This window comes from Belonocnema kinseyi, chromosome 9, assembly GCF_010883055.1.
Source record: "Belonocnema kinseyi isolate 2016_QV_RU_SX_M_011 chromosome 9, B_treatae_v1, whole genome shotgun sequence".
NCBI lineage: Eukaryota > Metazoa > Arthropoda > Insecta > Hymenoptera > Cynipidae > Belonocnema > Belonocnema kinseyi.
Genome location: NC_046665.1, coordinates 58,637,448 through 58,652,400, shown reverse-complemented (window position 1 = coordinate 58,652,400; position 14,953 = coordinate 58,637,448). Strand labels below are relative to the sequence as shown.

The window sequence follows — 14,953 nt, the reverse complement described above, 5'->3', positions numbered from 1 at the left end:
CCAAGTGGCATGTGAATGGCCCCTGAAGAAATTTTCAATTTTCTAATGAGCTTGATAATCGTTGAATTTACTTTGATTAGAAATAAGATTGAATATGAATGTCGATTTTAAACAATGAAATCATTATTTAAATATTGAAATCAGCAATTTGATCACTTGAACCCTTGTGCGCAACAGGTGCTAAGTGACATTTTGGCAACTTTACAGATGAGTAAAAAAACATTCTTTAAAATCAAAATCACCATTTAACGATATAACAAAAGTGCACTCCCGAGATGAAAGAATTACTGAATTGATGGCAAAAAAGTTTGGCCAGAAAACAAATGCTTTTACCGGGATATGTAATTGTGTTTTGAATAATTTTTGGGCCAATAAACCCATTTTCATCAATATTTCCCTCAGTACCTTTAAGACTGCCACCCTTTAAATATTTTCCAACATTGAGCATTCAAAAGTGAAAATAAAATAAAATAACGTCCATTTACATCGATAAATATTATCGATATATTAATTATTATTGAAATTATGATAAGAAGTGGATCGCTTACCATAAGTCGATGACCAGGCGCAAAACCACTTCAATCGGTTTCCATTATTACGATTAGAAGATGCATGAATCCTGAACGTTTGGCAGGACTTTGATTCAAACGTTTCTCATCGCGACGACAACACAGGACTGATGCGCGCGAAAATAATTCTGAACGCTGTGATCGCAGTGGTGGCCGCCGTGAATTTCCGCAACGTGATTCACTCACCGCACATTCGTTTATCCTGCACTGGTGTACTCCAAGAGCACTCCGATCGCTCCCTCTTACTTCTTCTTACTTCTTCCTTCTCACTCCGACCAGCTTCGATGCAGATCGGAGTGCACCAGTGCAGGATAACTGAATAAGCTATCACATGCCCGCTAACTGGTATAACCGGGACGAACCACGCAACTGTGTTAAAAACGACAGACAACTACAAACAACTTTAGGGATTTCCGTAAATTAGGAGTCTCATGAAATCTTAGGGAGCATCTTTTTCGAAATGGACGTCATTCGTGTTACTAATCCAGCCGCTGGTGGGCGCGAAGGTTGTGGAGAACTGCAAAAATAATCCAGAAGTTACACGGGGTGCGACGCCGCCCGTGGGATTAATCTAGTAGCCATTGGACGAAAAGGTAGCGGAGCGCCATGGTTATTATGTAGCAGCTTTAAGAGAATAGGTGCTGTCTGCAGAATCAATTAAGCCGGCAGTAGTTGAAAATGCAGAGGGGAGCCCCTGTTTTAGTCCAGAAAATATCTGGAGGAAGGTGAACCATCCGCGGTATCATTGCAGCAGCCGGTGTGCAAAAAGGCAATCGTGAGCCGCCGGTGGATGGAAAGGTAGTTGAGCTAGGGTTGGTAAAGTCGACTTTCATGGTCCGAAAGTCGACTTTTCTCAATCTACTTTGCGTTCCCGAAGTGGACACGAAGTCGACTTTTTCGCTCGACTTTTCGACTTCTTTCGACGGCGCGCTAAATCCAAATTACATTTGCAGTCTTCTTTCCAGGTGTTGCTGTGCGAGACAGGGCAGTCAAGCTATCCGCGCGTGTCCCACACGATCAAAAAGCGCGAACCAATCTCTTGCAAGGCTGCTACATGTCCATGCCGGTGCACAGTGTGGTTAAATGAGAGACCGCATAGTGGGGTGGAATCGGAATACGAGATTCAAAATGAAATTTAGAACGCAATTATGTACCCATTTTAGATTTTTTTTTGAATTTACGACTAAATTTTTCAGAAAATGATGAGAGTACATTTTTTATTTTTTTGTTTCGTTACTTATTATTTGAATGCAAATTGTACTAACAAATAACCAACATTCGTCTTTGTAAAATAAACAAATAACATTTAATCCTAAATTTTAATGTTAACGTATCATCCTAACGATGAAAGCAAGCGATTTCAGAGCAGAACTATACCTTGAAGAGGATTAACCCCGGAGGTCAAGTATTTGTTAATACAATTTGTTTATAACAATTAACTATACAAGTTAACAATCTTTTTATCTTTCTCATATCCTTGTGCATTAAATCCAAGGGCCGAAAAGTAAAAGAAAAATTTCGTCAAGAATTTAAAAAATGAAATAAAAAAATCGACATTTTTTCCAATGTTTCATTACAATCAGAATTAAATAAACAAAAAAAATTACTTTCACCATTCTCTGAAAAATTTAGTCCTGAATTTTTCAATAAAACAAATCTAAAATCGGTGCATAATTGCGTTCTAAATGTCATTTTTTACCTCGTTTTTCTGATTTCACTCCACTCTTTACCGTGAAAAAATGAACTTTTATCACAAACTATTGTAGGATGTAACTATAAATAAAGAAATCTGCGGTACGAAAAAGTCAAGAAAGTCGACCAAAATCGACTTTACGTCTCGATTAATCGACTTTGAAACTTGAAAAGTTCAATGTCGATGGTAAAGTCGAAAGTCGACTTATTGTTTCGACTTTCTATCCCTAAGTTGAGATTAGTTATACAATGCAGTAGACATAACGGGAGTAGAACTGTTGGCGATATTAATTCAACTATCGGTGGTCGAAATGATAGCGAGATAGATCCCGCAGCTGGTGGGTGGAAAGGTAGTAGAGATCAGTGGTATTAATGCGGCAGCTTTAAGGGGAGGAGAGCAGTTGGCGAAATTAATTTAAGCTGTCGGTGGTCAGAAACGTACTAAGATGCCACGTTATTAATCCCGCAGTTGTGGGTCGATAGCTGGTGTAATGAAGTGGTATTAATCCAGAGGCTAAAGAAGGAGGTGGATGTTGTTATGGAGAGTAAGAACGTTGGTCATTGTTCACAAAAAAACTTTGTTTCACACGAAATACAGTTGGTTGTTTTCCTCGATCCGAAAACCAGGAGGGAATTTTTTTGTGGTAGAACAGAACCATTTTAATAGGAGAATAACACCTTAGGGCAGGTCTCTTTAGCGAGGGGAAATTCGGTTCTATGTACTTCAAAGCCAAATCTCTCGTCTTCGCCAACACGAGCCTATACTCAGCTGTAAAAGTGAGACTGAAGTTTTTCGTCTTAAATGAGGAGGCCTAGTGGTGGAAACGAGATATCTGGCTTTTGAGTAAATAGGGCCAACACAAAATATACATTAAAAAGATAAAAAAAGTTGAAAAATGAAACAATTATTAAATTTTTTTTAATGTTTTTTCTGTGCTTTTTTAAATTATATAATTAAAAAATATTTGCAATTACTTAAAAACTAGAAAATTTTTTTAAAAACATTTAATATAAACCTCTCTAGGGTTGTTTGGGTGGAAGGGTTTGTAGTGATGGGTAGTGGGGTGTATGAGCATGTGAAGAAATTGTAGTGGTCAGTGGAAATTAATAGAGTGGGTTGAGGTCTATCTTAGATGATCAGTGTATCTCATTAATTGATAAAGTTATATACATATGTGCGTGTGTCTTTCATTTCTTACAATTTGTATTTTATTCAACGCCCATTTTTTAATAAGCATGCCAAGGATAAATCTTATCATTAAAGTGTCGAAATAATTTAATTTTCTTACCAATCGAAGAATGGGAAAGTGAATGGAGACTGACTGCCCCGGCGCCTGAAGAACTCCCCATTAATGTGATCTTTTTTGGATCTCCACCAAAAGATTCAATATTCTGTTGCACCCACTTAAGTGCAAGAACTTGATCCTTTAATCCGTAATTTCCTGGTGCAATTAGATCCCCTGTAGTAAGAAATCCAAAAATTCCTATCCGATAATTGATAGTGACAAGGATAATATCTTTGTCTAGGAGATAGTGAGGTCCAAATGATGAAGGCGAATTGCTTCCAAACGCATAAGCTCCTCCAGGAACAAATACAATAACTGGAAATAGACTGCTTCTCTTGGACTTGCTTGCCTATACAAATAATCTTTTTAGAATCACAACAAAAAATACACTGAAAAAAACTGTTAGTTGAGCTCCAACTATTTAGTTTGTAAGAAATGATACTTATATTTTAGTAGTCTGTTAGTTTGAACTACAATTTCATTACTCTCAGTCATTAGTACCAGCTACTAATAAAATGGTTGTTCCAAATAATAAGAAAGCATTACCATGTCTTAAAGTCTAAATAATTAGTCGCACACGCACTAACGATTTTTTTCATTGTAGGTCCGAGAATAGATCTGAAAGGGGCGGGCGCCGAAGATCAAGCATAAAAGTCAGAATTTCAGTTTGGAAAGTCATAGTTCAGATGTGGAAGATCAGACATCACAACAGAGTCGTAACTAGGATAGTGCTTGCGCTGCCTCCGCGCTGGGTACAGACCACGAGTGGCCAAAATTACACAAATTTCCTAAAAACGTAGAAATTTTGAATAAAAATATATGAGTGTCGGCATGAAAAGTACTCTTATGGTCGGTTCTGGTTTGGCCGATATACGCGTTTTTCTAAGTTAAGGTCAAATTTATTACTTTCGGGTTTTTGATGAGGGATAAGATCTGACCTATAGTTAATATATTTGGTCTATACTTATATCCAGAAAGCAACCGAAAGAAGGTATATTTAATGTTTTAAGAAAAAGTATAATCATACATTCAAATTAAAAATCAAAATTTGTAAAGTTTTCACAATTTTTAATAGCTTAAAAGTTTCCGAAATCTTTAATACTTTTGAAGAAACCTTAAGAGATATTACAAATTTTAATATAATTTCTAAAATTTCGAAGTATTTCAAAGGATTTGCAATGTTATGGGATTTCTAAGGTCTTTAAAAATTTCTAAAGTTTCAATGGATTTCAAGGGATTTGATGCTGTCAGAGATCTGCTGAGACTCTGATGCCCCCATGACTGACTATTCATTCCAAAGAATAGGGTACAGCGGGGTCAAAGGTACCGCGAGGAAAAAGAGCCACATACGATAAAACAAAAACAAATCATTTGTTACTCGATCTGACATTTGCCGTCGATCGGTTGAATCACCATAAACTTCTAAAAGCCGTTCTTAACCGCTGAAAGCTATTTTTGAGATCGTGGCTAACATTTAGTTGTTTTTAAGTGCAGATAACAGTTCCATCGGCACCGTTCCTTCTTGGTACCTACAGTTATTCTTGCATGTCATTGTCATGAAGTAAGTGTAATTTGGTGTGTAATTATATATTTTTGCTGTGCAGGTAGCTTACTATTTAAAGTATTTTGTGTTGTATCACGGGGAAACCCCGAGGGGTGAAATTGGGATAGTGTTAATCTAAAAACGTGGGTTATTACCACTTACATGGAGATGAGCGACCGTCAACAGATGATGACGCGTCAGCCCATGGCGGGTGCCGTCGGGCGATAAGTTTCCTCGTTGAAAAGTAGACTCAACGGCTGGAAGCCTACCTTAGCGAAGCGCTTTGAGGCAGTGCTCGTAACGAGTGCCCCGAACTCTTCTACGGATGCGTCGCGCTCGGTCTCTGATTCGTTGCTGTTCGCGCGCAATTTAAAATGCTAAAAAATAACATTTTTATTGTTTATTATGAATAATGTCATTTTAACTTATATAAATATTTATTAGACCGATATTAATAATTCTTGATAAAAATAAAAATTTATTAAGTGCATACTGTGTAAATAAAAAATATCCTTTGGTACTCACTTGTATTTTTCTTGCATATTTTTCATTATTCGAAAATTTTGTTATTTAAAGTTTATTAAAATATTAAAATGCATTGAGAATCTTGTTTTTCAATAAAATTATATTAATACAAAAATTCACATATTTAGCAAAAACAACCATAACACAGTATGCACTTAGTAAATTTTTATTTTTATCAAGATTCATTAATATCGGTCAGATATACATTTTTATAAGTTAAAATGACATTATTCATAATAAACAATAAAAATGTTATTTTTTAGCATTTCAAATTGCGCGCGAACAGCAACGAATCAGAGACCAAGGGCGACGCATGCCTAGAAGAGTTCGGGGCACTCGTTACGAGCACAGCTTTGAGGGCTATTGAGCAGTCAGCAGAGAAGACTAACGATTGAGTGGGCCGTTGCCCAAGATTTCGGAACCTCTCTTACGATTCCGTGTCATTTTGGATGCGGCCCATTACCTCCTTCGTGCAAGGCTGCCCCGAGTTCTATTTAACGATAACTATTCTGTTATAACCCTCCACTCCAAACTGGGCTCAGACATATATTTGAGATTTCCGTAATTTTTTTCTTCATGTCTTATCTAGTCTCAGCAGAAAGCATTTAAACAAATCTTTGCAAATCTGCTGTTTTTCTCTTGAGGTTTGTTTTAATAATTTTAAATATACCCAAATACATATGTTACGGTTTCACTATAAGTAAATTTATATATTGGAGTCTGAAGTTATAAAGCTTTTGCTCATTTCAATTTGTTTTTCATGGCAAAAAATGTTATGTGGCATACATAAATAAATTAAAGCATTAATCATTTGCGAATTTGATATTGCAGTTCTTCACAATTGTCTCTTGTTTTGTTTTTGATGTTCATGTGCTGTTGTTTTTTCGCTTCTGCTTCTCATTCATGATTAGCTTCTTTCTAAAACAAGTATGAAAAGAAAAATGAAACACTCGTCAGTCTTGTCAATTGTCGTGGAAATGTCTTGTTTTTGGAGTCGAATGTTCTTTGCAATTGTTTTGTTCTTTCAAGTTCTTTATTAACGTCGTTTTACAGTAGCTGTCTTCAGAGTATTGTTGACATTTATTTCAAGTTCAATTATGTCGTTAATGCCATTTTTACCCTTATTTTAGTCTCAATATTCTGACTGAAAGTGATTAATATTTCCTACGCCTTTGGGCTATTATCTGAATTTGTATATTCCTATTTAAAATTGTTTTATATTCCATTTCCCAGTAATTTTTTCTTTAAGGGTTTTCAATTCCTACATAGCTGGAGAAAACTTTTTCTTAATGATGAATAGATCTTACTGGTCGAAAATTTTGGATTGACTTTTTATCCGCTTTATTTGACAGTCTGTTCACTCTTTTTTAGACTATATTCAATTTTAAATTCTACTTGTCTTTTTCTTAAATTATGATTGCTAGCTTGCCTTTTATTTGATTCATTTAAACTTTTTTGGACTTCCTCTTTTATAATTTGTAACCTTTTTAGTATACGAGGTGTGTTCAAAAAGTAAGGTGACTTTTCAATTTTCGCGTGCTACGTACATTCAAGTTTCAAATTTTTTGTTTTGTTGTGTTGGTACACTCGTCACGATCATATGTTCACAGTTTTGACTATATAGCTCGTGTTGTTTTTCTAGCAGAGGCGTAAATGGTTAGAAGGGTTTGGTGTGCTCGGCGATTTTCTTCTTTCGAAGAAAATGGAGCAAAGAGTTTGCATTAAATTTTGTGTGAAAAAAAGGAATCCAGTCCGCTAAAACTCTTGAAATTTTGACAGTTGCATACGGTGAGTCTACTCTGAGTAAGAAAAATGTGTATAAGTGGTACAAGCTGTTCCAAGAAAGCCGAGAGGATGTCGAACACGAACCTCGCCCTGGACGTCTCAGCACGTCAAGAACAGATGAAAACATTCAAGCAGTGGAAGAAATGGTGTTGAAAAATCGCCGAATTACCATCAGAGAAGTTGCTGAAGATGTTGGCATATCGGTTGGCTCATGCCATGCTATCTTATCGGACGTTTTGGGCATGAGACGAGTGTCAGCTAAATTTGTTCCAAAACTGCTTCATTTTGATCAAAAGATCCATCGCATGACCATGCTCAGGAGATGTTGAATGAAGTCAATAATGATCCTGATTTTCACAAAAGGATTGTAACTGAGGATGAATCGTGGGTATATGGTTATGACGTCGAAACTAAAGCCCAATCGTCTCAGTGGGAGCATCCTGAGTCTCCAAGAACGGAAAAAGCACGTCAAGTTCGGTCAATTATAAAGGTTTTGCTCTCTGTCTTCTTTGATTACCGTGGCGTAATGCATCAGAAATTCTTACCACCAGGTCGTATGGTCAATAAGGAGTATTACCTTCAAGTTATGCACCGTTTGCGAGAGGCTATACGCAAAAAACATCCGGAACTTTGGAAAAACAATTCGTGTCTGTTGTATCACGATAATGCACCTGCTCATTCATCGTTGCTTGTGAAAGATTTTCTGACCAAAAATGTTTTTGGTCACTACAGTTATGCCGCAGCCTCGATATTCACCGGATTTGGTCCCCAGTGACTTTTTTCTTTTCCCCAAACTGAAGAGACTCATGAAAGGACATCGATTTTCAACGATTGAGGAGATAAAAACTGCATCGCTGAAAGAACTCAACGCTATACCACAAAATGATTATCAGAAGTGCTTCGATGATTGGAAAAAGCGTTGGTACAAGTGTATTATATCTGAGGGGGATTACTTTGAAGGGGACAACATAAATATTGAGGAATAAATGAATATTTTTTTTGAGAAAACCATAAGGTCACCTTATTTTTTGAACACACCTCGTATATCTCCTTTTGTCTAGGCTTTGGAATTCTATCTCCCTTTCGCCTCATAAATTTTTTCTGAAGGACTGAATTAGTTTTAGTCTCCGAACTAAGTGTAAAAATGCTGGGGTAAATTGTGTCGACGAATTTGGGCTCGTCTTTATTGCGGACTGCAAATCGTCTATATGTTCGTCTCAGGTAGAGTGGTTGTTATTTGTAGGCATATCAGTTTTCTGAACACTTATGTTATTTAGTTTCTATGTGCTGTAAATTCATCTTTTAATGTAATATTCAAAAAATTGCATGATTATTTTCCAACGTTTTTCCAAATTTATGCTACTATTGACATCATTATGAAATTCTGAAATAAAATCGAGACCTTCCATTTTACCTTAAAATTTTCAAAACTTTTCCCTGTCACCCAATTTGCTGTTTAAGGGGCGAAGGAAATATGATCTATTTACAGCGGGCGCAAAAAACGGTTAGTGACTGCTCTGCAGCAAAGGTGAAGGCTCATAGAAAGAGATAAAAGTCACAAGTGAAGAGTAATATACCAATTAAGAGAGTTCAGTCGCCAAAGACAAAGGACTAAATGTAAAAGGTATCATATTTTTGTGTTTTTAAAGCTTACTATTGTTGACGAAAATTCTCTTAGAGGTGCGTATACATTCAAATATAGGCAATCCTCTTGGCCAACTACTTCTGAACCGGAAAATTGAGGGCACATTATATTGTCCTTATCTGCTGAAAGCACTCCATCCCAACCTTTTGCTGGTATTGGGCTGCTAAACCTTAATTTAAATTTGATGTTAATATTTTCCTATCTTACTTTTGTGTTTATAAATAAAATATTCGTATACAAAAGATGGACAAGACATTGTAAAGTATTGATTATATTATATTTTTATAATTCTAGCAACATAAATCGCGCGCTAATACTTGTGCACCCTGTCTTGTGTTCTAGTGCAAAATAAGTTGCAATACTAGATAATTTAATGTTATTTTATGAGAAATTTCTTTGTTGAATTGCATTAATTATTAACTTACTAAGTAAGTGAAAAGCGGACTAAAATTTCAGAGTTAAAGGACAAATATTTACCATTATTGCAAGAGAACGTTATAAATAGAAATAAAAAATTGTTTAAATAATCATGTTGTCAAAGTTAAATAAATCCTTACCACGTATTAATCGAAAAAAGTAGGAAAATAAGTAGGAAATTTCAGGGAAATGTAACCTTCTAGCGTTATACAAAGCAAATATTATTAAAGATATCTAACAATAAGTTGCTTCGATAATTATTTTTGATAGCTTTAATTAATCATTATCTCAAACCATTTGAAAATTAGGCAAAATGTGGAGAATTTGAAAAATAACTGGAAAATAAGGATCATTGGTAGCCTTTTTTTGTACTAGTCGACGATTTGCTACCGCAAATCGTGATTACGATCTTAAAGCTAAGTCGTTATTAGTTATTTGTGATATAGGGACCCTCAGCGGCACTTTTTTGGCCGAGGCCAATTTTGTTTCACGCCTCGATTCACACGAGACAAAGTGCCACTCAGGGCCCGAGAGTCACACACTATTTTTCATCACACTAGTCGATCATAAGTGCAAACCGGTTGCATAGAGTCTTAATCTAAAAACCCCGAAAGGGAATCCAATCAAATCAAATCCAATTTATCCCATTCCAATCCAATCTAATTCATTCCAAATCCATTCCAATCCATTCCAATTCAATCCACCTCCCTCCAATATAATTCAGTTTAATTCATTCTAAGCCAATCCGTTTTATTCCACTCCAATTCACTCCAGTGTACTCCAATCTAATTTAATTCAATCAATCAATGTATTCCAAATCAATCTCCTCCACCCCACTCTAATCCAATCTACAATACCCCACTCTACTCCAATCCAGTTCAATCCAATTAATTTCAATCTCTTCTACTTCAATTCAGTTAATTCAAAAGTAATCTAATCCAGTCCATTTTAATTCAATTCAATCCACTGCAATCCAATTCATTCCAACCCACTGAAATTAAAACCAAACCAATCTAATTCATTCCAATTTACTCAAATCCTCTCCAATCTAATTGATTATAACGCAATCCAATCCTCTGTAATTCAATCCAATTCATTCCAAACAAAAATCCAGTCAAATGCAATCCAAGTTATTCCAATCACATTCACTCCAACCCAATTTATTCCAGTCTGATATTATCCGATCTAATCTAATCCAATTCATTCCCATTGATTAGAAATCGAATCCAATTCAATCCTAGAGACGAAGGACGAGTTACACATTATTCTTTATCACGCAAATTAGCGCAAGTGTACGTCAAGAATTGTGCATTACGCTTTTTGAAATTCACTCATTTAAATATAAGGTGAAAAATGAATAATTTAAAAATAAATGGTAGATCATTGTCATGCAAGGAGACAATTTCACTTTCAAACCAATTTTATAAATACGGAATTTCCTTTCTGTGAGCGCACTGTCTAAATGAAATGATTTTTGATTTTTTTTTTAAGCTGGGATAAATTGTTGAACTACATGAAGTTCTGGTCGGTGCAAAACCATTAGCAACTATATTATATGGTTATCGAGATATGGTGCTGGTAGTTAGTGCAATTAGTTGTGCAGACCATTTTTCTATAAAGTGTTCTTGCGTAAAAAACAAACCAAATTAAGCTTATTACAAATGAATTCAAAAGAAAATTTGAAAAATTGTAAACATGTGGTAACTATTTTTCTGAAATATATTTACTTCCCATATGTTTTTGAGATTTGTAATTTATATTCTGAATGTCTCAAAATTCTTATTTATAGATTTTTATGAAATGCGCATTTAAGAAAAAACACACAGAATTTCTAGTTTATAACTCTGAATGGATATAATAAACATTTCATAATATTCTGAAATATTAATTTTAATTATACACTAATAAGAAAATCCTGAAGTCTAAATAAAGAACTTAACAGAAGAAAAATAAAAATTAATGATCTTCATTTTTTATTCACAAATATTCTGTACACCAATGTTTTGAGCAGTAGGCTTATACGACATGGGATGTCCTGAATGTAAGAAGCGAAACTAACGTATTCTAATAAATTTTCACATTGACATGATAAAAAAAGTGCCAAGACAAACACTGTAAAAAAAGTTTTATTTCAGAGCTAATTACATGTATGAAAATAAGACTAAAAAACAGCGTGGAGTAATTAGAAAAATATTGACGAGAACCCAGATTCATTTGGTTTATATTGAAAATAACAGCATAAATCTTCCTTGTGGACAGAATGAGTGTTAAATGAATCTGGATAAATTATTAGTAGATTATTATACTTCATTAATTTTTACTTATTTTACCTTAGGTCTCCAACTGGAGGCTGACCGTAGGGTAATCCGCTGAATTTTGAAAAATACCTCCCAAGTCTTGTTTCCAATGTGGTGCCTGTGAGCACACCTTGAGAAATGATTACTTGAGGAGTGACACTAAACCAAGCTACGTATGGTGCGCGGAAAATCGCCAGTGAAAATGGAATCCAAATTTGTATATTCATTATATCCGTCCTTGTGGAAATACACTCTTAAGGAAGTACCCTCGGTACGTAGCAAGGCAGTTGAGAGAATGCTTCGACTTGTTATTGACTCACACAGTCACAGTCATAAGTTTGGCAACATCGCGTTTGAGCATGCGTGTTATTCGAAATTCACGCATAAACTAGGGTACGTGGAATGGATGCGACGTTGCAATAACTTCAGCTCTGAAAGGTTACACAATTTTAACGAGAGCTTCAGTGCATTTTCATGCAACTGTCATCCAAATATTAAACGATTCTTACTTGTAATTCTATTACCGAGGGTACGCCCTTAAACGAAATTATGCTGAAAACGAAATTTTCCTTAAAAGAAAGTTCTATTTTTACAGTTACTATTGTGAGTATATCATTCAAGGACTCTATTATCAATGTAATTATCATAACGTTTTAAAACTTATCTGGCTCCATGCTTAAATTCATATACCAAACAAAAAAAAGATAATAGTAATATTTTAAAGGAAATATCTGGAGATATACTTCCTTAATTACTAACGTGAAGCAAGATAACATTCAGACCGGTTCATACTTATTAATTGTCTAAAGATAATTTTTACATAACTTCATTCATAGAACATCAAGTTGAGGTCGCTATTTTTTTTATTGATTAGAAAGTTTTTAATTTCAGGATGGGAAAAATATTTAATTTTCCTATATTAAACTACAGATAAATTTTTACGGCTCAGTTTAGCCAGATTTACCTATGAATTTTCTGGAAAATTTACGACATCCTAGGAACAGCAGTAAATGTTTAAAAAAATATTGTATTTTCAACCATAAATGATAAATTTTCGATCCTATAGTTGAATTTTTAAACGACCAGATAAATCTATAATCTATATTATAAGTTTTAAAAAAAGATTTTCAACAAAGAAGTTAAATTTTCAATAAATGAGATGAATTCTAAGCTTAAACTGATAAATCTTTACAACACATTTTTGACATTAAAGATAAATTTCCAAAGAAAATTGGACTAGTTAAATGTTTAGGTAAAAAAATTAATTTTGAAACGAACAGAACCAATTTTTAGCAAAATATTTTTATTTTTAACCAAAAAAATAGTTTTTGGCAGAGAAGTTTAACCCTTCACCAAGTAATTCAATTTACAAATATATAGTTGAATTATCTACCAAAAAATGAATGTTCAAATAAAATGATGAATTCTCAATTAAAAATATAATAGTTAATGTTTGAACAAAAAATGATTTCAATTAATATCAAAAACAGTTAAATTCAGCTAAAAGAGACGAATTTTCAATAAAATATTTTAATGAAACAGATGAATTTTTAACCAAAATTTTTATCTGAAATCCATAAATCCACAAAGATATATTTTTAAGCAGAAGTAATTATAGCTGTTCGACAATTTAAAAGGAAATTAATTCAAAGTTTTCTCCTCCTACGATTAATATGTCTGACCTCTACTGCGTCAGATAGCTAAGGACCGCCGGCCAGTTGCATTTTTTCTTCCAACAGGGTCGCATATGAAGTTTGGGTTAATGCAAATTCGCACTTGTTCATCTATAACATGCGGTAATTTCGTGCTTAGGACAGATTGGATAAAAGTGGTTTTCTCAGTGTAGAAGTTCCATTGTGTGTGAACGTAAGTATAATTTTTAGCAATAATTACATATTTATATTTTAAATACTATAAACATTTCTTGTGAAGGTATGCATGTAAGTTTATCTTTTCGTTAAGAGAGGTTGTTTTAATGAAATTACAGATACATAACAAATTCGAAAGGATAAAATCTAAGATTTAGCAATGTCTCTTATGAAACCTCATCTTCTATGTCGCTTGCAGCAGCAAACTCTGCGAAATTTAATTACAAAAATATATGCAAAAATTTTTTAAATCGACGAACTAGCTCCGGATACATTTCAGGTAATTGAAAAAAACTACGTGCCCGATGTCACTTCTGCGAAGTCGCTGCTGCAGGGCGCATTCGCATGAAGTGCCCAAATTGTTGAAGACGCATTTGCGATTACCACAGATCAGGACTTTGTGCAGAGTCCGCAGATGTCGGACAATAGATTGATTTAAATTTCCTGATGCTTAAGTAGACTGCAAAATATGTTTTTTATGCGTCAGTTATTGTTACTTTATGAATAAACAGTTTCATTGAAAAAATCTTTCGTTTTATTTATTTTTTTATCTACGAAAATATCGATCATTAAAAAATGATGAATTATTATTGAAATAAAACATTGTTTCTATTTAAGCGCAGGCTCTCACGAATAATTAGTATTAACTTTAATTTTGGTCTGTTGCGTCTTTAGAAAATAGCACCACAAAGTAAAAAAAAATTTTTTTTAATGTTTCTTTAAAAAATTAAAGTTCACAAAACATTATACAATTTTTTCGAAATTTTAATAACACTTCTTATTTCTGCATAAAATTTTACATGGGAAAGCATACATTTTTTGAAATAATCTATAATTTTCATGGAGATAACAAACTTGGAAAACGGGAAGGGAAGAGCTTCGAAAGGAAATCAAAGGATAAGATAATAAATAAAGAGGGGGAGATTGTAAGAGACTGGATGGAGGAAAGAGGCTGGGCGGTGGCGATTAGTATGTTAACAGGGGACGAAGAGGTAGAGTACAAGTATGTGAGTAAGAAGAGGGTTTCTGTGATAGTCTATGTGATCATGAATATGCAAGGGTGGAAGGAAATAGAGAAATTTTCAGTGGCAGGGAGGGTGAAATCAGACCATCAGCCATTAAGTTTGTGGATAGGTATTTAGAAAGAAGAAGAAGAAGGGAATGATGAAGCCGTGGTGGGATCGGGAATATAAAATGATAAAGAGAAAGGTGAAAACGCAGTATAGGAAGCGGAAGGAAGAAACTGCGAAAGGGAGGAGTACGTAGAAATAAGGAAGGAGCTTAGGGTAATGTATAAGAAGAAAGAACATGAAAAGGAAAAAGCGC

The 14,953-nt window shown here is 34.4% G+C and overlaps 1 protein-coding gene and 1 long non-coding RNA gene across 3 annotated transcripts in view; one reads left to right on the top strand and one right to left on the bottom strand.

The window, feature by feature from the left end:
- The window catches only part of LOC117179803 (esterase FE4-like), a 28,842-nt gene extending 16,514 nt beyond the window's left edge, over positions 1–12,328 (bottom strand). For both annotated transcript variants that reach the window (XM_033371923.1, XM_033371924.1), the window contains exons 1-4: positions 12,269–12,328; positions 11,793–12,190; positions 9,055–9,214; positions 3,551–3,896 (exon numbers count right to left, since the gene is read on the bottom strand). In XM_033371923.1, the coding sequence (XP_033227814.1) occupies positions 3,551–3,896; positions 9,055–9,214; positions 11,793–11,986 (700 nt within the window). In that variant the 5' untranslated portion in view covers positions 11,987–12,190; positions 12,269–12,328. The remainder of the gene's footprint in view (positions 1–3,550; positions 3,897–9,054; positions 9,215–11,792; positions 12,191–12,268) is intronic.
- On the top strand, positions 12,250–13,978 carry LOC117179805. The gene is made up of 3 exons (XR_004467957.1): positions 12,250–12,362; positions 13,499–13,625; positions 13,747–13,978. It is a non-coding gene; the product is annotated as an uncharacterized LOC117179805 (long non-coding RNA).
- The last annotated feature ends 975 nt before the right edge of the window (positions 13,979–14,953 follow it).